We start from the raw sequence: 25,506 nt of genomic DNA on the forward strand, positions 1-25,506 counted from the left end.
AACACCCACTTATCAACATGTCCTGTGTCTCCTTCCTCTCCTCTTTCACTCTGCTCCTCTGCACAGATGCTTTCTTTCAATTAAACCTGCCCTTGACTCCTTGTCTTGGGGTTGGTTTCTTGAAAACCTGACCTAAGACAGCTGATTGGAATCCACTGCCCTTCCCTGCCCAGTAATACTGACCATTTCTTAGGCAACAGTCCTGATTTTATATAGAGCTACTTTTCCCATAATAAATACAACCCTGATCAGACTCTTAGTCACAATATCCAGCCTTCCTCTGGTCTTCAGCTGGGCAAATGACCACAAAACCAAACCAATCAGATACCCATCTCTTTGAAATTTGAAATCTAAGTCCAGTAAGACCAAGGCTGAAAATGCTGGGCTTGCCCTCTGAAGAGGGTGCTCTGGTTCTTGCTCTGCATCTAGGTCCACAGACTTGCTCCAATCTCTGACCCTTTTTTGAGATGTTTATGGCCAGTTCTTTAGGATTTCCTTCAGTTACGAGAGCTTCTCCACATGCTTTTGACATAATGCCTTTTGCTTCATTAGAGATGATTTATTTTTGCTTGCAATCCCAAAGTTTCCAAAGATAACTACTCATTGTTGAGGTTTGCTATCAACAGAGAACTGAAGCAGGTTTGAATTACATTGGATTGTTCCCCAAACAGACCCTAAGTGAACTCTGGTTGCAAATGGTTTGCTAGAACCTTGGTTGTAGGAAGCTCAGTGTCCGGGGAGGTATGCTCCTGTCTGTTGTCCCAAACCTGCCCTTCTCTCTCCTCTGCCATGCTGAAGCCAGGACTCTGCACTCTTGATCCTGCTTTGCCAGCAGTTTTCTGGAGGTTCTGTCAGAGGAGAGCAGGGAAGAGTGAAAGGTCACAGAAGTGGGAGGGAGAAGGACCTGCTCTGTTCTGTTTGCTTTTGGTTCCTGTCCACATCTGAATGTCCCTCTACCCTGCATTCATGTTGCGGTCTCCACTCTGAGGTAAAGTAGGAGGAGGTGGAGCTTTTGAACTGTGGTTAGGTCAAGGGGTGGAGATTTCATGAATGGGATTATTGGTCTTATAAAAGGGGCTCCAGAGATGCCCTTCTACCATGCGAAATTAGAATGAGAAGGTGCCATCTGTGAACCAGAAGTGGGTCCTCGCCAGACACCAAATCTGCCATTGCCTTCATCTTGGACTTCCCAGTCTCCAGAACTGTGAAAAATCAATTTCATAGCCACCTCGTCAATGGTGTTTGTTCCCAGAAGCCTGATCAGATTGACTGCTTCCTCATCCTGCTCCTTCCTGGGCAGTGGTGTTGTCCAGACTTTAGTTGTTTCTAGCATTTTTCAGAACCAGCCTCCTGACAATGGCCCCAGGGATACCTTCACTAGCTTGTTGATCCCCCTCCTTAGAGGTCTGGGTCTCTGTACCATGGGCCTCCTCTCCATGCTCCAAGTGGCATTAATTGTAACCTCTCTCCTTAGGGTGGAAGCTAGCTGCTTCCTGAAGTTGTGCTGACCAGAAGGAGCCTGCTAGTACTTGCATTCGGGTCCCACCCCAGCCAGCTAGGCTTCTTATCCACTCAGAGTTGGAGAACAGGTTGAGATCACTTCAGTTCCAAGACCTCTAAGCATTGCTTTTGCCAGACACAATTGGAACAAGAGTTCCAGCTGTCCTGAGGGAAACCTCAGAGGAATTCAACTACTAGGTGGTTCCCAGACCCCTGTCCCCAGCTCAGATGACCAATTGGCCCATCAGGACTGATAAGTATTTCCGGGAAAGTTTTGTTTAGCTTTGCCCTCTCCAGGCATAGCTCACCATCTTTTAGGTCCTAATAGTATGTGCTTATAAGACAGGCTGAAGTACCCCCTTGGAGGGCTAGGTGACCTAGGGATCCCCTCATGGGCTGAGATCATGCTGCTGCACCTTCATTGCAGCAGGCATCTTGTGTACAGGCCTCTAGCTCCCATGTACCTTAAACTCCTTGGTCCATGTGATATTTCCTCTTTTGACCTTTGAATTAACTAGGTAACAATTCTTGATTCTCAGTTTATGGTGCCCGATTATTAAATTTTCTTAAAATCACTGTTGTGGGTTCTGCCTCATGATTTATAAAAAAGTGGAGATGAGACAAGGAAGGAATATGTCATAGGATACATCAACCAGCAGGTCACCACTGGGGGAAACTGGGACTTCCTTCTACTGGAGTCTTTTGAAAAGACTAGGTAGAACATTCTTTCAATTGTCCCAGCAGGAGGTAAGGACGCTGAAATGTACAACAGCTCCCATCCCTCCCCAGTTGAAGGTGGTCCTGAGGCATTGAAGCCATGCTTATCTGGCTTGCTGCGCAGTAGGCTTGGTGCATCTCTGCAGCAAGTGAACATTCCCTGGCAGAGAGACAGAATGGCTGGCCTTTGGCCCATGTGGAAACTTAACAGGAGATCTCCAGGTGGGTTAGGAGGGAGAAATGGGCAGAGGTTGGCAAGTTTTTCACTAAAGAGCCAGATGGTAGGCTACACAGTCTTTGTTATAACTCCTGAACTCCCTTGTTGTAGCATGGCACAGATAATACAAGTAAGTAGACAAAGCTATACTTTGTTGCAAATACAGGTAATGGGCTGGATTTGGTCCATGGGTTGTAGTTTTCAAAGTTCAATTTATGCATTAGAAGATGCTGCTAATCTGGCATCTCTACCTGAGTCTTCCTTCTACTTCCATATTGGAAAATTTTATTTGGTTCTCCCCCTGATTTGAAGCTTATAGAGATTGTAATTTGTAGCTATAACAATTATAATTTGTAGGATTTAGATTTTAGTTTATAGGGAATGGTTGTAAAGGAAGCAGTCAATTTAATCAGGTTTTTCCTAAAATTTTTCCGTGACAGATTTGTGGTTCATGAGAGAAGTCACCTCGAAATGACAAAGGGCATCATTTGAATACCTTGATTAGTGCAAATGCTTGACTCCATTTTCTCGGGTTTGGATAAAAGCAAACACTCCCCCAAAAGTCACACGAACTTATGTTTTATTCAAAGAAAAATGGCTTTGGGGTTGAGATTTATTCCCAGGCCAATCACTCTACTGTGATTGTACCCTCAACAGTCACAATGTCCTTCACCTGCTTGCTTGCATCCTTGTGACCAGGAGTTCACCCGGTGGTTTACCTGTCATCTATGGCCAGCCAGGGACATGGGACTGGAAAAGAGAAAGGTAAGGTTTAGCTTCCAGCTGAAGTAGCCCATGGGATGTCCTCTTGGATGCAGAGGAACATCTCTGAGAACAGTATGAGATAGGACACTCTCTGCTGGGATGATGAGGGCAGATGGGACAGGAGCCTCCTTGGTGGAAAATGGTGATGGCTGACATTAGACCTAAGGAATTGGCAGTCACATTAGGCTGTTCTGGCATCCGAAACTCTGAACTGAGATTTCTAATTGCTTTCTCACACTGCTCCTCCCTAAACCATGTAGGGCTGAGCATTAGGAATTAAGCACCACTGAATCATCACCTTTTGGGGCTGCCCACATTTTCCACTGAGTTCACTCTATCCCCAGGTTTATGACTTTTCTAAGAGAAAAACCAGAGCTGGTAAGTTAGTTTGGGGAATTTGCCTCAGGTCAGACTTTTTTTCTTGGTTCCTATGAATCCGAAACTAAATCTGATCAGAGTTTTTTTGTACACAAGGAAAAAGTTCAACTCAACGCACAAGAGACTAGTGTAAAATCTCAAGTACTTCTTTTTTTTTTTTTTTTTATTCCTTCCACCTTTCTTTTTTTTTTTTTATTGTTGGTCGTTCAAAACATTACATAGTTCCTCATACATCATATTTCACAGTTTGATTCAAATGAGTTATGAACTCCCAATTTTATCCCGTATACAGATTGCTGTATCACATCAGTTACCCTTCCATTGATTGACATATTGCCTTTCTAGTGTCTGATGTATTCTGCTGTCTGTATTATTCTCTATTATCCCCCCTCCCCTCCCCTCCCCTCCCCTTTTCTCTCTCTACCCCTTCTACTGTAAATCACTTCTTCCATTTGAATTATCTTGTCTTACCCCTCCTTTCCTCTTATATGTCATTTTGTATAACCCTGAGGATCGCCTTCCATTTCCATGCGATTCCCCTTCTCGTTTCCTTTCCCTCCCACCTCTCAACCCTGTTAATGAAAATCTTCGTCTCAAGCTCTTCGTCCCTACCCTGTCCTTGTTTCCTCCCCTTATATCAGAGGAGTCATTTGGTATTTGTTTTTTAAAGATTGACTAGCTTCACTTAGCATAATCTGCTCTAATGCCATCCATTTCCCTCCAAATTCTATGATTTTGTCATTTTTAAATGCAGAGTAATACTCCATTGTGTATAAATGCCACATTTTTTTAATCCATTCATCTATTGAAGGGCATCTAGGCTGATTCCACAATCTTGCTATCGTGAATTGTGCTGCTATGAACATCGATGTAGCAGTGTCCCTGTAGCATGCTCTTATTAGGTCTTTAGGGAATAGACCGAGAAGGGGAATATCTGGGTCAAATGGTGGTTCCATTCCCAGCTTTCCAAGAAATCTCCATACTGCTTTCCAAATTGGCTGCACCAATTTGCAGTCCCACCAGCAATGAACAAGAGTGCCCTTTTCCACGCATCCTCTCCAGCATTTATTGTTGTTTGACTTCCTAATGGCTGCCAATCTTACTGGAGTGAGATGGTATCTTAGGGTAGTTTTGATTTGCATTTCTCTGACTGCTAGCGATGGTGAGCATTTTTTCATGTACTTATTGATTGATTGTATGTCCTCTTCTGAGAAGTGTCTGTTCAGGTCCTTTGCCCATTTATTGATTGGGTTACTTGTTGTCTTATTGTCTAATTTTTTGAGTTCTTTATATATTCTGGTTATTAGGGCTCTATCTGAAGTGTGTGGAGTAAAGATTTGTTCCCAGGATGTAGGCTCCCTGTTTATCTCTCTTATTGTTTCTTTTGCTGAGAAAAAACTTTTTAGTTTGAGTAAGTCCCATTTGTTGATTCTAGTTGTTAACTCTTGCGCTATGGGTGTCCTATTGAGGAATTTGGAGCCTGCTCCCACAGTATGTAGATCATAACCAACTTTTTCTTCTATCAGATGCCATGTCTCTGATTTAATATCAAGCTCCTTGATCCATTTTGAGTTAACTTTTGTGCAAGGCGAGAGATAGGGATTCAGATTCATTTTGATGCAAATGGATTTCCAGTTTTCCCAGCACCATTTGTTGAAGATGCTATCCTTCCTCCATTGCATGCTTTTAGCCCCTTTATCAAATATAAGATAGTTGTAGTTTTGTGGATTGGTTACTGTGTCCTCTATTCTGTACCATTGGTCCACCCGCCTGTTTTGGTACCAGTACCATGCTGTTTTTGTTACTATTGCTCTGTAGTATAGTTTGAAGTCTGGTATCGCTATACCGCCTGATTCACACTTCCTGCTTAGTATTGTTTTTGCTATTCTGGGTCTTTTATTATTCCATATGAATTTCATGATTCTTTTATCTATTTCTACAAGAAATGCAGCTGGGATTTTGATTGGCATTGCATTGAACTTATAGAGAACTTTTGGTAATATCGCCATTTTGATGATGTTGGATCTGCCTATCCATGAGCAGGGTATATTTTTCCATCTTCTAAGGTCTTCTTCTATGTCTTTCTTTAGGGTTTTGTAATTTTCATTGTATAAATCTTTCACCTCTTTTGTTAGGTTGATTCCCAAGTATTTTATTTTTTTGGGGGATATTGTGAATGGAGTAGTTGTCCTCATTTCCGTTTCAGAGGATTTGTCGCTGATATACAGGAATGCCTTTGATTTATGCGTGTTGATCTTATATCCTGCCACTTTGCTGAATTCATTTATTAGCTCTAATAGCTTCTCTGTAGACCCTTTTGGGTCTGCTAGGTATAGAATCATATCATCTGCAAATAGTGATAATTTAAGTTCTTCTTTTCCAATTTTTATCCCTTTAATTTCTTTTGTCTGTCTAATTGCTCTGGCCAGTGTTTCGAGGACTATGTTGAACAGAAGTGGTGAGAGAGGGCATCCCTGTCTTGTACCAGATCTTAGAGGGAATGCCTTCAATTTTTCTCCATTCAGAATGATGCTGGCCTGTGGCTTATCATATATTGCTTTTACAATGTTGAGGTATGATCCTGTTATCCCTAATTTTTCTAGAGTTTTGAACATAAAGGGATGCTGTACTTTGTCGAATGCTTTTTCTGCGTCTATCGAGACTATCATATGGTTCTTATTTTTTAGTCTATTGATATGGTGAATAACATTTATTGATTTCCGTATATTGAACCAGCCTTGCATCCCATGGATGAATCCTACTTGATCATGGTGTATAATTTTTTTGATATGTATTTGAATCCGGTTCGCCAGAATTTTATTGAGGATTTTTGCGTCAAGGTTCATTAGAGATATTGGTCTGTAGTTTTCTTTCTTTGAAGTGTCTTTGTCTGGTTTCGGAATCAGGGTGATGTTGGCCTCGTAGAATGAATTTGGAAGTTCTCCCTCTTTTTCTATTTCCTGAAATAGCTTGAAAAGTATTGGTGTTAGTTCCTCTTTAAAGGTTTTGTAAAACTCTGCTGTATACCCATCCGGTCCTGGGCTTTTCTTAGTTGGTAGTCTTTTGATGGTTTCTTCTATTTCCTCTATTGTTATTGGTCTGTTTAGGTTGTCTATATCCTCCTGGTTCAATCTGGGCAGATCGTAAGACTTAAGGAATTTATCTATGCCTTCACTATCTTCTATTTTATTGGAGTATAAGGCTTCAAAATAGTCTCTGATTATCTTCTGTATTTCTGAAGTGTCTGTTGTGATATTGCCTTTTTCATCCCGTATGCTAGTAATCTGGGTTCTCTCTCTTCTTCTCTTCGTTAGCATGGCTAAGGGTCTGTCAATTTTATTTATTTTTTCAAAGAACCAGCTTTTAGTTTTGTCAATTTTTTCAATTGTTTCTTTTGTTTCAATTTCATTAATTTCAGCTCTGATTTTGATTATTTCTTGCCTTCTACTTCTTTTGCTGTTGTTTTGCTCCTCTTTTTCTAGGATTTTGAGATGAAGTATGAGATCATTTATTTGTTGGTTTTTTCTTTTTTTGAGGAATGAATTCCAAGCAATGAATTTTCCTCTTAGGACTGCTTTCAATGTGTCCCATAGATTCCGATATGTTGTGTCCGTGTTTTCATTTAACTCTAGGAATTTTTTAATTTCCTCCTTGATGTCTTCAATAACCCATATGTCATTCAGCAACCTGTTGTTCATTCTCCAAGTGATGCTTGATTTTTCCTTTCTTCTTTTATCATTGATTTTCAGTTTCATTCCATTATGATCAGATAAGATGCATGGTATTATCTCTACCCCTTTATATTGTCTAAGAGTTGCCCTGTGACATAATATATGGTCTATTTTTGAGAAGGTTCCATGTGCTGCTTAAAAAATATGTGTAACTACTTGATGTTGGGTGGTAAAGTCTATATATGTCAATTAAGTCTAGGTTATTAATTGTGTTGTTGAGTTCTATAGTTTCCTTGTTTAACTTTTGTTTGGAAGATCTGTCCAGTGGTGAGAGAGGTGTGTTGAAGTCTCCCATGATGATTGTATGGTGGTCTATCAGACTCTTGAACTTGAGAAGAGTTTGCTTGATGAACACCGCTGCACCATTATTTGGGGCATATATATTTATGATTGTTATGTCTTGTTGGTTTATGGTTCCCTTGAGCAGTATGAAGTGTCCTTCTTTATCCCTTTTGATTAGCTTTGGCTTGAAATCTATTTTATTAGATATGAGTATGGACACGCCTGCTTGTTTCCGCTGTCCATATGAGTGGTATGATTTTTCCCAACCTTTCACCTTCAGTCTATGGATATCTTTTTCTATCAGATGCGTCTCCTGTAGACAGCATATTGTTGGGTCTTGTTTTGTGATCCATTCTACTAGCCTGTGTCTCTTAATTGGTGAGTTTAAGCCATTGAATTTAGGGTTATTATTGAGATATGGTTTGTACTTCTATCCATATTTGTTTGTTGATGTTACTAAACCTGATTTGTTATCTTCTTTGACTACTTTCCCCCCTTTACTGTCCTACCTCCCATTGTTGGTTTTCAATGTTATTTTCCATTTCCTCTTCCTGCAATGTTTTGCCAAGGATTTTTTGAAGAGATGGTTTTCTAGCTGCGAATTCTTTTAACTTTTGTTTATCATGGAAGGTTTTAATTTCATCTTCTAACCTGAAGCTTAATTTTGCCGGATACACGATTCTTGGTTGGAACCCATTTTCTTTCAGTGTTTGAAATATGTTATTCCAGGATCTTCTAGCTTTCAGAGTCTGTGTTGAGAGATCAGCTGTTATCCTGATTGGTTTACCCCTAAATGTAATCTGCTTCCTTTCCCTTGTAGCTTTTAAAATTCTTTCCTTATTCTGTATGTTGGACATCTTCACTATAATGTGTCTAGGTGTGGATCTCTTATGGTTTTGTACATTCGGCGTCCTGTAGGCTTCTAGGATTTGGGATTCTGTCTCATTCTTCAAGTCTGGGAAGTTTTCTCGTATTATTTCATTGAATAGGCTGTGTATTCCTCCGGTATGGAGCTCTGTGCCTTCCTGTATCCCCATGACTCTTAAATTTGGTCTTTTGATATTGTCCCATATTTCTTGGATGTTCTGTTCATGGTTTCTTAGCAGACTTGCTGAGCTGTCTATGTTCTTTTCCAGTTGAAATACTTTGTCTTCATTGTCTGATGTTCTCTCTTCTAAGTGATCTACTCTGCTGGTAGTATTCTCAATTGAGTTTTTAAGTTGGTTTATTTTTTCCTGCATTTCTAGTATTTCTATTTGTTTGTTTTTTATTTCCTCTATCTCCCTGTGAAATTGATCTTTTACTTCCTGGATTTGTTTGTCAATGTGATCTTTCATTATCTGATTTTGCTGTCTCATGTCTTCCTTGAGACTCCAGATCATCTGAAGCATGTATATCCTGATCTCTCTATCTGACATTCCATCTGTTGCACCTATTACCTCTTCTAAAGTTGAGTTGACCTGCATTGCCTGTGGTCCTTTCTTTCCTTGTCTTTTCATACTGCTGGCGTTTCTTTCTGCTTGGTGAAACTGTTGTGTTTTGAAATTTTCCCTCTATTTATTTATATTGCTCTTGTATAGTTGAATAATCACCCTTGCAGGGCATGTAGTGGCTGTGATCCTCCTCCAATTGGTGTGATCCGTCTACCACGCTGGCAGGCCCTAGGTCTGCTCTGCTGGTCGGTCAAAGGTCCGCCTACCCAGCAGGCACGAGGGGCACCTCTATCACTCCGCAGGTTGCTGGGCCTAACCTCCCGATGGGTCGAAGGTTCGCCTAGCTTGCAGGGGGCTGCTCCCGGAGCGAGAGCTAGGCCTCCCGGGGGAGCCCGGATGGTGGAGGCCGACTGCCGGTTCAGGCGGGGCGGGCCAAGCCGCACTGGGTTCCGGCGGCTTGCAAACGCGGCTGGTATCAGCAGGACTTAACTCCTGCACCCGCTGCGGGGGCACCTTTATCGCCGAGTAGCTGCGGTCGCGTGGTTGGGACCCGGGCGGGTGGGGCCACTTCTCCCAGGGCGAGAGCTGGGCCTCCCGGGGGAGCCCGGATGGCGGAGGACTGCCGGTTCTGGCGGGGCGGGCCAAGCCGCTCCGGGATCCCGCGGGTTGCAAAGGTGGCTGGCGTCTGCAGGACTTAACTTCTGCACCCGCCACGAGGGCACCTTTATCTCCAAGTAGCTGAGGCCACCTGGTTAGAAACCGGGCGGGTGGGGCCGCTTCTCCCAGGGCGAGAGCTAGGCCTCCAGGGGGAGCCGCCTGCCGGAGCGGCTGATGGTTGGGGGACTAGACCTCTGTGCCCGCGTGGTCTTCCAAGATCCACTTCTCTGGGGCAACCTGTCACTTCGAGTAAACCTACCAGTTCACGGCAGCTCTCCTCTTAAGGAAGTTATGCTAGAAGTTCCTCCGTAGCTAGGCTGCAGCTGTTTCGATGAGTCTTTCATATCCCGTTAAAGTGGAGACGTTGGAGTCGCTGCTTCCTCGCCGGCCGCCATGTTGGATCTCCTTAACTAAGCTTTTTAACATAAGAATTTCCTGGAGGCAGGACCAGGAGGTGGTGCCGGGTCTTGTCCCCGCTGCTCTCTCTGTGCTGATGCCAGGCACAAGCGTACTCTCTCGCTGCCTCAGCTCTCAGAGGGGCAGCCCCTTTGGGGCGCTGAGCCCCCTTCTCAGCTGAGCACCACCCTGGGGGTTTGCACAGGGTGCAGCCTCAAGTTGCCGCTGAGAACTGCTGCTGCCTCAAGTACTTCTTGATTAATTTGTGATATAAGGAGGAGGGCGTTCCCTTCTATAGATCAGGTATGTGTTTCCCCTAGGTTGAGATTAATATTCTTGGGCATCTAATGAGGTATCGAGAGGATGTGGGTGGGTGTGGAGTGGGACCATTGCCAGGTGATGAGAACCATTTTGCTGGCTACAACCAAATTCTTCACATTGGTGCAGGAGACATTCTGTACTAATATTGCGTCATACTCCCAGAATTTTAAAAACACTTTACCCTTATTATGGTTTCTATATGAGGTGTCCCCCAAAAGTTCATGTGTGAGACAATGCAAAAGTTTTCAGAGAATACGTGATTAGATTATGAGAGGTATAAACTAATCAGTGGGTTAATCCACTAATGTGGATTGCAGGCAGGTAAATTGTGGTTGGAGGAAGTAGATCCCTGGGGGGTGTGCCTTTGGGATTTATATTTTGTCTCTGATGAGGAAAGCTTTCTCTCTGCTTCATGACTCTCATGTGTGGAGCTGCTGTCCTCTGTCACATCCTTCCACTAGGATGTACTGTCTTACTTTGGACCCAGAACTGTGGAGTTGGCCATCTATGGACTGAACCTCTGAAACCATGAGCCAAAATAAACATTTCCCCCTCTATGTTGTCATTGGGTCTTTGGGTTACAGCAACAAAAAAACTGATAAAACACACTCTATCACAACCACTTTTCCTAATTTCCGAGTCTTGATTTTTCTGAAATTTCTAGCAAATTAGACTTGTTGCATCCAAAAGCTTCATCGGGCTATGAACTCAACAATTTCCCTAATACACGTTTCCTCCCCTTAATATAGAGTACATGGCTATGTGTCCTGAAAGTTTTGTCCTGTGTGGTTTTCATGGAATCACCCTAATCAATGAGTGCATTGATCACATGAAAACCCATCATTAATGTATGAGTGATAGTAATGATGACGTGGAATAGTAATTTTTAAGAATTTTACCAATTTTTTTAAAAAATGTGCTAAAATATCAGAAGTGTCTCAGTCTCACAAGACCAAACTTTGGGCCTGATACCCTTTAATGTCTGTTTTTAGTCATAAGTGCTCTTCAAATTTTTAATAATTGAATTTAATGAACAGCGTATCAGAGGACAAAATAACAAAATTACTTTTATAGTGAACTAATAAGATTTTTCTAAAACAGCATGTGGTCATATGGGGTAAATATTAGTTTGTAATAATATTCACAAGTAACATTCATGAAGAGAAGCTACCATATAAATCAGAACTTAAGAATGTTTTAGGGTTAGGGGTGTAGCTCAGTGGTACAGTGTTTGCATAATATATACAAAGGTTCTGGGTTCAATCACCAGCACCAAAAAACAAAAGAAACAAACAAAAAAGTCTTGTGTTGCAGTAGAAATTCTAAAGCTCCCCAAGTATCTGTTAGGTCCTTTGTGTACAGGCATGGTCATTGGCCAGCTCTGGCCAGTGAATAATGGGTAGGGAATTGATGTGTACATCATCAGGCTGAATGTAGAGGAGTGGATGAGAGTTCTTAATGGGTCCTCTTCTGCATGGTGATTGTAGCATCCTCATAGTATGATTACAAACAAGAAGACTGAAGTAACCTGGATGCTCTAGTCACTGGGAGGTCTAAGGCCTTAGGGGTCACCTGAATCCTTATTAGAATTGTGTGAAATGATTAGTCTTTGTTGTATTAAATCACTGAGATCCTGAGGCTGTTACTATAGCATAACTTAGTCTAGCTTGACTAATGTGGTCTAGAATGGTGTTTCTAAAAGATCTTTGACCGTGACCCATAATAAGAAATGTGTTTTACACTGTGAACCAGCATACACACTCAGACAAAGACAGACAGACACACAAACATACACACAGCTGGAAAAAAATATTTCAGAAAACAATACTTATCCTTAATGTGCATGATCTAGTTTACCCTACCTTACTCTGCCCTACCATACCGTATCCTATCCTATTAAAAAATCCTGGTATTAACTTTCTAAATTGATTTTACAGTGTACTAATGGATGTCACCTGAGTTTGAAAAATGCTGCTGTTGATCATAATTTGTGTATGACTTATATGCTAATTATGTCTTTCATGCATATTTACTAAAGAAAGCTTTTTAGGTCTCTCACTGGAAACTTTTTGTTATCTTCTCTACAATAAATGGAAAGTGTTTTCATGTAAGATACAGCACATCCCACATAATTTCTGGAAGGTAATGTTTTATTGTTGAGCCTCCTAATTTACAACATATCATTTTAAATTTACTTATAAAATTTTGTCACAGGAAGTAACAATGTTAACCTGATTAATCGTTATTCACTTATTTTCATTTTTTAAAATAAATGACTATAAATAGCTGTCTCTTGCATTAGAATCAGGGATATCATAAAAACATCACTAGCTTGACATAGTTTAGTGTTAAGACTGATGCAAAAAATGAAATAGAGACCAAATATTTATATATAGCACTATATATTTTTATATACTGTATACTCATATCAAAACTTGCCATTTCTATTAAGAAGCTGATAAGTTACTCTCTAATTTCATAAATTATATCACAATTGTGAAAATATGGACAACTATTTTATATTTTTGCTGCTTATATAAGACATTTAATGTTTATACAGAGAGTTGCAAAATTACAGAGGTGACAAAATGGGAATTGATGATTTTCACCTGAATTTCCACCGGCCTTTGTCTTCAGCCAGAATCATCTTGATATTCTCTGAATGTTCTTTTAGAGATGAATATGGTGTCTGTTACACATACACACATTTTAAGTATATGTGTGTATATACATTTATACAAGTGTATATATATACACATATATACACACATGTATATAGTCTACATATGTATATATAATATTTCTGTGTGCACTTATACACACATGCACACATAATGTCCTTTGGTTTATTTTCAGACCATTAATGTGAAATGAATTTTCAATGATTTCCATTTATATTTTATTTTTCTTTAAACTGGTTTAAAAAGACCTTTGCAACAAGTAATAAATTTCTCTTAAAAAATCATAAATATCATTACACTTTAAAGCATGATGCAAGGGTGAGTCACAAAGTGTTAGAGAAGACAGAAATTCATGCCAGTATGGGGGAGAAAAGAAAGTGACATTTCCAGAATTCTCTCTTAAAGTTGCACCTTCAGGGAATCTAACCCAGCGCTCCAGTGCTACTGGCTTTACTAAAGTTGACTCCAGGCCAAGCACATACTCCATTGGGAAGGGAGGAATGGAGCCAGGAGTGGTTGAGAATGAATAGTTTTTTTTTTTTTTTTGAATGGCTGGGCACTGGGATGGGGGTGAGAAGCCAATCCTTGGGTAGGAACAAAAAGTGACAACAGGTCACTTCAGTAATACTTATTTGGCAATGAAATTGCATCTTTTGGATTTGATAACTGTAACCTTTGGGTGGCATGTCAAAAGGGCTCATGGATTTCTGCATTGCCAAGATGGCAACTCTGTGCTTTCCTATAAGAGGGCTCCTTTTGCTTCTCGAGACCTCAAGTCACTGGGGGATGAGTTGGCTTATTCCCCTCTTGGCCCACGAGGCCCCTCATAAATGGAGGTCCATGTAAAGATGGTTGCTCCTACCTTCAAATGTGCCCCCGCCATCCCTCACATACCTCTTCAGAACAGAGGCCATTTCCCCAATACATCTATGACATCGTGACACGAGGGAACAAGACATTTCTTTCCAGTGATACTTTTAGGAAATCAAAGCCCATGTAGAGGTGTATAAAACTGTCAAAAATAATACCTTATCTCTTACATCAAGATCAAGAAGTCCCAAAGTGACTTAGGAAAGGTAATGTTCTTATTTTAAAAACTAGCAAACTCTTCTTTACCAGACATGTTGTGAGGCCCGCCTTCATTTTTCCCCATTTTTGGATAGCTATGTGAGGAACCCCTGAAAACTGGCAAGGAGTGGGGGGTGGGAGGGATTAACTCTGTTCCAACTTGGAAAGAACTGAGCTGCTCCAGCAGATTTTTTTTTTTTTTTTAACCATAACTCAGAGCAGCAGCTGGTGAATTTATAGCCAAGCTACTTAGGTTTTATATCATGCTGGCCGAGTAGGGTGAATTACAATCTTTGCGTTGGCGGTAGATTTCCAACGCTCATTTTTAAATCTCTTTCCCTGTCCAGTAATTAGGACTCTATAGATGACATCTTTCTCATCATGTCACCTTAATCTACGTTCCTGAAAAACTTTGCTAAATTCAAATCATCTTTCCCCAAAGGATTAACAGCTTCCCCTGTGCTTTAAAGAGCTGCAGAACTCGCCTTCTGCATCAGCTTTGACTTCTCTTGTTACATAACAGTTCCTCAGTTGAGAGCACAGACAGACGTTCTTGGTGTTGCTATGTGTGGCTTTTTTTTTTTTAACATGCATTCTTTTCTCTTCTCAGATATGAAAAAAAAAATTTCAGGGGAAAGCTGCGCCAGTTTTGTTTGCAGGATATCACCCATTTGAATGACAGAAATAAAGAGGGTAGAATAACACATAGGACATAGATGTTAGTGGGAACATTATATTTGGGTCATAGAAAAAAAAAGGTTGCTTTCATTGTAATGAAAATAATCATTGATAGTGAGCAAAGCTGCAGTTCAAGAAGATGGAATTGCTTGTGTGGGGTGACAGTAATTGCTAGGTGCCTGCCAGAAATGTGGAGCAAGGATAGAGGCAGAGAATGGGAAGGGAAGGAGGTGGTGGAGGCAGAAGTGCAGCACTAGTTCTTATTTAGGATGCTTTTCAGGCTTCTCTCCACAGCTTCGTCCAGCTCTTCCTCTAGCTCTTGCTTTTTGGACATGGCCAGCTTGGACTGGTAATCCCTCACCACCTGGTCGATGTACGGGGCACTCTGTGTGCCATGCAGCATGAGAGTCCACTCCTTCAGCACCCCCCTCTGGGGTGCGCTGCCCACAAACCCCAGCTCCAGGGTCCAGGTTCCTCGGGCATCTTCCCCCCAAGTGTGGGTGGTCATGAAAGGCCACTTGTCAAAGCCCACCTTGGAGTCATCATCCCTCGGACGTCTGCTTAGCAAAATGGACTTGGTGCCCATAGGGGAAGTCATGTTGATGTTCAGGTCTCCTCTTCTGGTTGCATTGACTGTAATGACAGCTTGGACGTGCTCGAGGTAGCGGACGAAATTCTCCTTCCCTTCACATGCATCAGTCGTGAGGGTCAGCACCAGCTTGCCAGTGGATGGTATTTTCCTGAGGGCAAAAGGGCAAAGAGATAAAATAAGAGAAGATGTGCACTCTGTGAGGAGGTTTGAAGGCAGAAAGAGTGGGGGCTTTGGAGTTAATCAGACAGACCTGGGTTTAGCTTCTATGCCAGTTGTGTGAGTCTGAGCAATTTACCATGCTCAGTAACTTTCCCGTAAAATGGGAATGTAGCAGATGTTGTTGATGCCCCTCCCATGTCTTCTAAGTCCCTTCTGAGTCCAGTGCACTGTGATTGCTTCCCATCTCATGCATGAACAACTCCAGCTTCTCCCCCGCTTACACCATGGGAACATGCTTAGTCTGTCCAAAGGTGCCAGTGACATAACCTCTTAGGAGCATCCCTCTTCCGATGATTGACAGGATGTGGTGCATAAATACACTCTGACTTCTCTATCCCTCCATGGGACAACTCAGTGTCCTCTATGGGGTTGATTCTAGTTGCCAGTGGTGGCAACGTGCTCAGTCATGCATTCTTTATTCTTTTATCCAGTCCCCTGTTTTGCATCCTCACTTCTGTGTATTTCCTGGGATCATCTCTCAAAAACTGTCCATGCACCCAAGTTTTGTCTCAGGATTGACTTGAGGCAAGAATCCATACTTTTCTTTTAATTTCCTTGATAAACAGAATATATTGCTGATATGATTATGATTACAGATTGAATATGAACTGGAAGTATCTTAGATTTCGAACTTTTCTAAAATTTTGGAATATTTGCATAAACATAATGTAGACCCACGCTTACACATGCATTTCATGTATGTATGTGTGTTTTTCCTGTATACCTTATATACACAGCCTAAAGATAATTTTAAGCAACATTTTAGTGTACCTGCATTTTGATTAGTGCCCATCACATGAGTTAGGTTAGAATTTTCTACTTGTGACATCATGTTGGTGTTCAAAAAGGTTTGGATTGTGTAATACTTTTGATTTTCAGATTAGAGACACTCAACCTGTTCTACCATTTTAAAAAAAGTTGAAACTGGGTAAATTAATTCTGGTGAATGACAGTTCTATAAGACATGACCAGATTTTGGGGATGTCTTTGTCCACAGAGTTGGACCCTCTTGAGAAATCATGCTGGGGATTGAACCCAGGGCTTTGTGCATGTGAGGTAAATGCTCTACCACTGAAGCTACATCCCCATCCCAGTGGTAGATATTTTTAAACACACATCTTGCAAAAACACTTCTATAAAAAGATGCTGGTCATGCACCCAGCTCAGAGACAAGCTTTGTTTCTTTATTGCTCTTGGAATCAAGATTGTCATCTTGGGAGGGCTTGCCAAAGCTTACACTGCAGCCCATCAATAAAAGCAATACTCTCCCAAGGAACTTAAAATATATGAGACAGTTCTCACAGAGTGATGCTATGCACCGTCCCCCTGGACGTGTATGTTGAGTGATGTAAAAGTATCTACTGGTTATGGAGGGCCACTGATGGTGGTAGAGGTAGTCTTTTTGTTCCCAGGCTCTGGAGAAACCATCCAATTTGGTGGCACTGGCTTACAGCCCATATTAGAGGTCAAAGCTACATACATGACTATATACACACACTCCTATACATAGTGTATTTACAAATAGTTGGACCAGCAGAGGACATCCCTCTGTGATGGAAATATTTTATATTGGTGCTCTCTGACACACTAGCCACTTGTAATGCAGCTGCTGTGAGTGAAGAATTGAATTTTAAATTTATTTTATTTTAATTAATTACATTTTATCAAATGTAATTTGATAAAATTACATGTATTAACATGTGGCTAGTTACTTCTAAATTGTTCGTATATGTTGAATCTGAATGTGATAAGAACATCAACATGCAGGAGGCCTCTTGGACTTCAGTTTCCAGGACAGTGGGTTTTTTCCTGGCTCACAAGCTTTAGGAAAGCAGTTGGGGAAAGTGTAGATTCTGTGATATAGACTTTCTCCACCTTTCTAGAGATCTCTGGAAAGTCCAGAACCTTAAGGTATGAAGGAAGCATCACCACTGGGTTTCGGTACAGATAGCAGGCAGGTCCAGAATAGGGTCTTTCCTTCTAGAGTGCAGACAGAAGGGCCCTGGGATTCTCTGAGAAGGGAGTGGGAGGTCATAGAGAATAATTGGAAGAGGTTCCAGCTCTGAGTCCTGCATGGAAGCCTATCTCCTTTCCTGTCTTGTAGTCTGGGCTTCTTTGAAAAACTCAGGGAGGAAATCCACAAGCCAACAACCAGAGGCCATTATACTGAGTAATAACCATTTTAGAAACTATAAAATTCACTTGTCATTTGTCAAATGCAATAGTCACTATTACCTTAAGGATTCAAAACATAAGCTGAATTCTAAGAAAGATTGTTTTCTGTCTTAGTTTGCACTCACGGTTCTTATGGTCTAGAGTCACCAGTGACGGTCACCTTACAGTCAATTTGTAGAAACGGGCAGAAAAGTGACATTGCTTCCCTAAGAGAAAATTGAAAGTATTTCTTTGATTGGCTAAGAATCAAAGTTGGGACAGTCACGTAAGTTAGAAGTCAGATCCACAGCCCACAACACATTGGAGATTCTGTGAATTAACAGTAAGGTCCCCCATGCAAGAAAGAAGTTGTTCTAGTACTCAGATCATCACTTATGATAGAATGAGAAAGCTAAAAGGCAGGCAAGTCTAAATTAGATCAAACATACAAAATTGTGTTAGGAATCACACATTTTCCTAGAAGCCTTGGGGGTTGGGAATGTGTGTAGGGGTCAGAGGATACAGAGGTATCCCTGTGGAGTATGGCTTATTTAATGCTGTGGAGGAGTTGTCTACTTAAAAAAACCCAATCTAGATTCCTCAAGAAACTTGGAATGGAACCACTATTTGATCCAGCTATCCCACTCCTTGGTTTATACCCAGGGGACTTAAATTCAGCATATTACAGTGACACAGCCACATCAAGGTTTATAAAAACTCAATTCACAATAGCTAAACTATGGAACCATCCTAGATGCCCTTCAACAGGTGAATGGATAAAGAAAATGTGGTACATATATACAATGGAATATTACTCAGCCTTAAAGAAGAATGAAATTATGGCATTTGCCAGTAAATGGATGGAACTAGAGAATATCATGCTGAATGAAATAAGCCAATCCCCTCAAAACAAAGGACAAATGTTTTCTCTGATAAGTGGATACTGATCCATAGTGGGATGGGGGTAGGGAAAATAAAGAAACTTTTGGATTGTGCAGAGTGGAGTGTGGGGAGGGGTGGGGTTGTGGGGATGGGAAGGATGGTAGAATGAGAAAGATATTATTACCCTATATACATGTATGATTATACTACTGGTGTGACTCAAGGAGTGAGATGTTATGCTCCATATCATGTGTCCAAATGCATTCTACTGTTAAGTATAACTAATTAGAGCACAAAACAAAACAAAAATCCAACCCCCAGGCTGCCATGTGAACTGCTTACTGCACAGGGGCTGGGTCCCCTAAAAGAGAACACGTTTGATTGAACAGCTCTGGCAATGTTAAGTTACTATGGAACTAAATTGAAGCCTGATGTGAGTTCCAGGGACAGTAAAGTTGGTAGAAATGGAAAACACTGTTCCATGTTCTCATTGTGTTTTTGGCAGACAGGATGGCATTTAGAGAGCCTAGGAACAATACCACCGTTGTTTCAAATCCAGGGGTTCCACATTCAACCAAATGCTGATGGAAATTTGGAAAAACAACTCTGTAGTGTACATGTACAGACTTTTTAAGAATTATTCTCTAAAAAATACAATATAACAGCAGTTTGTATAACATTGCTATTAGGGTTTGAAGGTGAGATATCCCTCTTCACAGCCAAAAGCTCCTATGTTAATGCAGGAATATTCAGGGATGGAGTGATTAGATTATGAGAGCTGTAACCTAATCAGTCCATCCTAGTGGAATCAACTAACTGGGTGGTAACTGTAGGCAGGTGGGGAGTATCTGGGGGCGGGTGGGTCACTAGGGGCATGGCCTGGAAGGATTCATCTTCCCTGTGGCCCTTTCCCCATTCTCTTTCTTGCCATTAGTGAAGCAGTGCTCCTCTTCCATACCCTTTGGGCATGATATTCTGCCTCATCTTGGGCCCAGGGCAATGGAGTCTGCTGATCACGGACTGAACCTCTGAAACCATGATCCCCAAATAAACTTTTCCTCCTCTACATTGTTCTTGTCAGGTATTTTGGTCCCAGCCACAAAAAGCTGACAAACATAATGATATTGTATTATTCTCCCCATGCTGCTTCTGCCATTTATAATTACTTTTGTTGCTCCCTTGTATTTTCTGATTTTTTTCTATAGTGACCACACATTGCTTTTACAAGAAGAAAAGGAGCAACAATCATTCTAAAAGAAAAAGAAGATACCTGCACCAGAAGAGTCAATTTATAAGAAGGTTAAAATATGAGTATATTGTGGAACCAAAGGAGGCTCTACAGAGATACTTTGGACAGTCACAGGGTGTTGGTTCCCAGGCCACATTCTGGAGCTCATTTGCAGCAGAAAATAAGGCGCACATCCAGAGAGTGAAGAGCTCCTCTCTGACCTTATAGGGATGATGTACAATAGCCTAGTGTTCAAATTCTAGAAAAGAAAAGCCTTGGGGTTTGGGGATGGCTTGTATCTTTATTCTATTGCATACAATTCATGGTTGCCTGGTGCGTAGACACAGGTCTTGTTTCCCAGGGATCCTGGTGAAATGCAGTTTGTATTATGGATCTTCAGCTGTATGATACAGCAATAATAGCCACTCTTTTTTTTTTTTTTTTTTTTTTTGGTACTGAGGTTTGAACTCAGGGGCACTCAGCCACTGAGCCACATCCCCAGCCTTATTTTGTATTTTATTTAGAGACAGGGTCTCACTGAGTTGCTTAGTGCCTCACTAAGTTGCTGAGGCTGGCTTTGAACTCGTGATCTTCCTGCCTCAGCCTCCTGGGATACTGGGATTACAGACATGGAGAGAGAGAGAGAGAGAGAGAGAGAGAGAGAGAGAGAGAGAGAGAGAGAGAGAGAGAGAAAATAGCCACTCTTTCCTTCCTCCCTTCCTCCCTTTCCTTCCTTCCTCTTTTCCTTTTCCCCTTCCCCCCCCCCTCTCTCTCTCCATTTCTGGGGATTGATCTCAGAGGTGCTCTACAACTGAGTGCTGCTGGTTTATGTATTTTGAGACAGGGTTTTGGAAAGCTGTTCAAACTGACCTTGGATTTGGGACCTTCCTGCCTCAGCCTCCTGAGAGCTAGGATCACAGGTGTGCACCACCATGACAGCTAACAGCTGCTGTTTCTCAAGCGCCTAAAATGTCTGCAGTATGGAAGTCACACGAGAACACTCAGTGGGTGGTCATTGTGAGATTTCTTCTTTCTGATGGGTGAGAGTCAGGTGGACGGTGACCCACACAGGAAGACACTGTGGCTTAGCAGTGCCGTCCATGGTCAACAGCTGTCATGTGGCTGAGGATGCTCTTTTCCTAGTTCCCCTTGCTGCTTCTGGCATTCATACCAGGTTTTAACATTTATTTCTAAATTCACCTAAAATTCAGAGTTGGGGTGTACATTTAGCTGTGCTGTAAAGGAGCTGCATAGACAGTTCTCTTGGAGTACACAGAAGGGTTGGGGGCTGTCCCAGCTCAACAATGTCCCTGTTGGCTGATGGGCAGGCCTGTTCTGTCTCATTCTACCGGCAGGTGCAGCTCGTCACAGCCAGTTGCATCTCCCCTGTGATCATTGTGGAGCACCTTTCACCGGCTCTCTTGATAAAGTCTCTTTAGAAAATTGCTTTTCAAATTGACTCCTTCTCTAAGAAGATAAATGCTTAGGAAACCCATAAACCTGACAATCACTACTCTTTCAACCTCGCACGCTGTTTCTGTGCAGCCTGGCATGTCATGGAAAGTGCCAATTCCAGGGATGTTGGTTCTTCTATTCAACCCCCTTGGAAGGGCGATTCAAATTAATAAGGATCTCCCCTGCCAAGTGGCGCAGCCCACCATGGGTTGTCCTTCTGTCTAGCCTCTGAGTTTTCCACCAACATATCTGCCCTAGACCTAACTCACTTGCATCTGAGAACAAATTCAGATGCAGGGGTGAACAAGGGCTCAGAGGGCAGCGGGGGAATGCAGATCCCTGCCAATCATGTTGGGGCTTCTTCCCATTTGCCTGGCTGTTCCTCTGCTCCTGTGGCATGTTTTCTTTGTGCCTAGGTGATGTTGGCTAGATATTTTTCATTTCTTCCTTTGTTCAAAAATATTTAATGTAGGTCTAAGTGCCCAGCACGATTCTAGAAACTGGGAATTTATCTGTAGTCGGAGAGACAAGGATCCTGTCCTTGAGAAGAGCCCAACTGAGTCTGTGCCAATAGAATAGCTTTCCAGTTTCTTTTAACTGGAAACAATATTATGAGTGAAACAGTTCCTGGCTAGTTGTGAGATGTCGAGATGATCAAAACTCTGGGTCTCAGATTCCTTAAACGATGGACATTATTCTTCATGTTCCCTCTGACTCCGTGTTACACATGTAGGTGTAGATCATGACAGAATGCTATTCAGAAGCTGGGAGATCACTTGTCATTCATCTCTGCCTGTGCCCTCCTTCTCTCTTCTCCCTTCCTCCCATGGTGCCTCTCTCTGGCCCTTTCCTACAAACACACAATCCTTGAGGAACTTTGGAGTTCTGTCTGGCTTGTCTGAAAAAATAAGATCTCATTTCAATATGAACCTGGACTAAGAAGGTCCCAGGGTATTTAAAGCTCATTGTCCTTTTCAATTCTGCAACAGTGCCACCTTTTAAAATTGAGGACATATTCATTGTGCAGCCAAATGTAAATAGTGCTCCAGCTGCACTGCTGCAAGGAATGTTCTGGCCCCACCTGCTGCTGGCAGAACATCTGTAAAGGTGTGGACACCTGTTAAGTCTTTCTCTCTGCAACAGTAGATGAAGTTCTAGACCTCAGGTCTTATAGAATGGATGGGATGCTGGTTCCATGAACTAGGGCCCTTTACTTCATATTCTGAGCCTCTTTTCTCACCTTCAAATCGAGACTGGTGATGTCAACCTTCTGTGATGAAAAGAGATGATGGAAGTCAAGGGCCAGACCGGGGACTATTCAAAAGCATTTCTTAGCAGCATTCTCCCAGGACCCCCCTCAGACACCTAGAATCTGGAATCGTGATGCCATGTGGTCTGCATGTGGCACCTGGGGGGTGCTACAGACGATTGTCAAGTGGACTTAGCAGGTGGTTTAGTAGCTTCAAGGTCTTGACACCCTTCCAAGGAGTTGATGTTATTTTGGGGCCCAAAGACAGAATTTAGGGAGTCTATTGTGTGTGTCTTCTAGGAGCATTTTGTTCATTATCAATGTTCTGAAATTATTGTGGACCTTAGATTTGCCACTAAAACTTTTTACTTAATGTATTGATAAAAATATATGCATTGTTGTATCACAAATTTGCTTTTTAAAACATTATTTTTGTAACTGGCTTTCAAAATAATTGGCCTCATTTGTAATCTTACCCATTTTTCTAATAAGTTTAAAAATGCTATATTGAGATGGGTTTGATCTATAGACTTCATACTGCCAAAGTGTAAGGTGTATTCAAACTCAGATGATCAACAGAAGTAAGGCAGAAACAGTAGGTGGATAAAATGGTGAATAAGATGAACTTAACCAGTATTTAAATACTACAGAAGTGTATTCTTACAATGGAACACACAGCCATTCTAACACATACATTAGAATGGTTAAAATGAAAAAGATTGATCATGCTGTGTTGAGCATGAATGAGCCACGACATGTAAAAACTTGGATAAACCTCCTACACCTAATTTGACTAAAAGAAATTGGAAAAAGCATTCATTCATACCATGTGATTCTTGTTCAAGTCCAAGAACTGGCAAAACCCACTTATGGTGAGGGGAATAAGAACAATGGTTGTCTATGGGGTGTGTGGACTAACTGGAAGGGAACACAAGGAATCTTTCCAGGTAGATAGAATGTTCTATCTCTTGATGAGGTGACAGTTACCTAGGTGTATACATTTATCAAAACACAAATAAACTTATATTCTGTGTATTTCATAGTATGTAATATCTCATCTATAATAAGAATTGCTATCTCTATCTTACTGATGGATCAACGGGGAGAGGAAAAAAATTGAAGAGGAAGGCTTTTTTTTTTTCCCAATATTTTTACCATTATGGGGAAGTGAGAAGGGAAGTAGGTACACTTGACCAACCCATCGATCCTGTGTGGAGAACTCATTCAAATACCACCAAATGGTGATCTGCCGCACTCTGAATACAATCACTGTCCCACAAGTAGAATGAATACATAAACAGTCCTACACACTGAAACACTGGCCAAGAAAATAAACGACAAGGACACACTAAATCTCAGTTACATAATTCTGAACAAGAGAATCCAGATATAAAAGAGAACACAGTATATATTCCATTTATACTAATTCGGAGTAGGCGAACTATCTATGGAGTTAGAAGTAAGGTTAGTGGTTATCCTCGAGGAGATGATGATGGAAGAGGATCGGGGGGTCCTTCTGGGATATCAGTCACATTCTGTTCACTGATCTGGATGCTCGTGGCACTGGCTGATTTGTGTGGTTAAAAATAATGACATGAGCCACTGAAAATTCTACAGCTTACGCCTAAAAGGGGGGTTCCATGTTACACAATTATATTGCTGTGTAAATGGTGCTCCCTGGAGTTGTGCAACTCTACAGTTCTTCCTAAAAATTGGTTTTCCCTGCATAAAATCCAGTGCCTGCACCTGACCTGGAGAGGAAATCCCATAGTGCTGTCAATGTCACAGCACCATCACTGGTGCATTTTCCACATGTAACAGAAGAACCTCCGGCCCCACTTACTCAGGGTCCTGCACGGAGCCTCCCACACAGTGGAATCTCTCAGGCACGGTTTTCCAGTCTTTAGCCATTTTCACCATGGCGCCTGCATCAAGGACCCCGTAGCCAAAGAGGTGATTAAACTCCAGGCCGACCCCGTTTCGCCGCCACTGATGGACCTCGTCGTGAAGCTGGTTCCGTTTGGAGGTGAGCACGGTCAGATGCTGCATGTCTCGCCAGGTCAGGCCCAGGCTGGGTACAGGAAGCAGACAGCATGAGAGTAAGGGCAAGAGGCAGAGTGGGAGAGAGAGACATCACAATGAGCCAGATAAGCAACACCCAGAACACAGGCCTCTTGGGAGATTTTGGAACATTTTGAACTCCTCACTCAAGGAAGGGTGTCCATGCATGATTTAGAGCCATCATATATGTTAATTCAATTTTTTTCTTGCCTTTCTTACTTAACAATGATTTATTTTAAAAGAGCATTCTAACACACACTCATTAGAATGGTTAAAATGAAAAAGATTGATCATGCTGTGTTGATGAAGTCGTGGAGCAAGTAGAACTCACGGGCTTTGCTCATGGGTGTGTAAATTGTTGCAACCACTCTGGAATCTGTTTGGCTAGATCTTCTAAAGTTGTCCATATGTCTAAACAATAGCCTAGAAGTTCCATTCTTATATATGTATCTGACAAAAATGTGTATATCTTTACCAGATATGTATATTAGAATACTCCAAGCTGTGAAGAACCCAAATATCCTTTAACAGTAGCAAGAATAAACCACGGAATGTGGAATGCTATACAGTAATGACAATGAATGTGCTATAATGATTTCTAATAATATGGACATGTCTTACAAATACTGTGTTGACCTAAGGAAGAGAGACAGAAAATGGAATGTTGTGGTTTGGATATGGTATGGGTGTCCACACCAAGGGTTCAAGAGCTTGATCCTCAGTGTGGTGATGTTGGAGGTGATGGAACCTTTAGGAAGTGGAGCTGAGTGGGAGGTGATTGGATCACCGGGGCCATTGCCCTCAGGCAGAGATAATGTAGATCTCATAGAACCCTGGTTAGT

General features: G+C 41.7%; 1 protein-coding gene across 2 annotated transcripts in view; it reads right to left on the reverse strand.

Moving 5' to 3' along the window:
• Positions 1-15,077: 15,077 nt before the first annotated feature.
• Pcsk2 (proprotein convertase subtilisin/kexin type 2) overlaps positions 15,078-25,506 on the reverse strand; it is a 270,092-nt gene continuing 259,663 nt past the window's right edge. For both annotated transcript variants that reach the window (XM_077800021.1, XM_077800020.1), the window contains 2 exons: positions 24,447-24,674; positions 15,078-15,564 (listed from right to left, as the gene is read on the reverse strand). In XM_077800021.1, the coding sequence (XP_077656147.1) occupies positions 15,078-15,564; positions 24,447-24,674 (715 nt within the window). The remainder of the gene's footprint in view (positions 15,565-24,446; positions 24,675-25,506) is intronic.

The sequence above is a fragment of the Urocitellus parryii genome, chromosome 6, assembly GCF_045843805.1.
Source record: "Urocitellus parryii isolate mUroPar1 chromosome 6, mUroPar1.hap1, whole genome shotgun sequence".
NCBI lineage: Eukaryota > Metazoa > Chordata > Mammalia > Rodentia > Sciuridae > Urocitellus > Urocitellus parryii.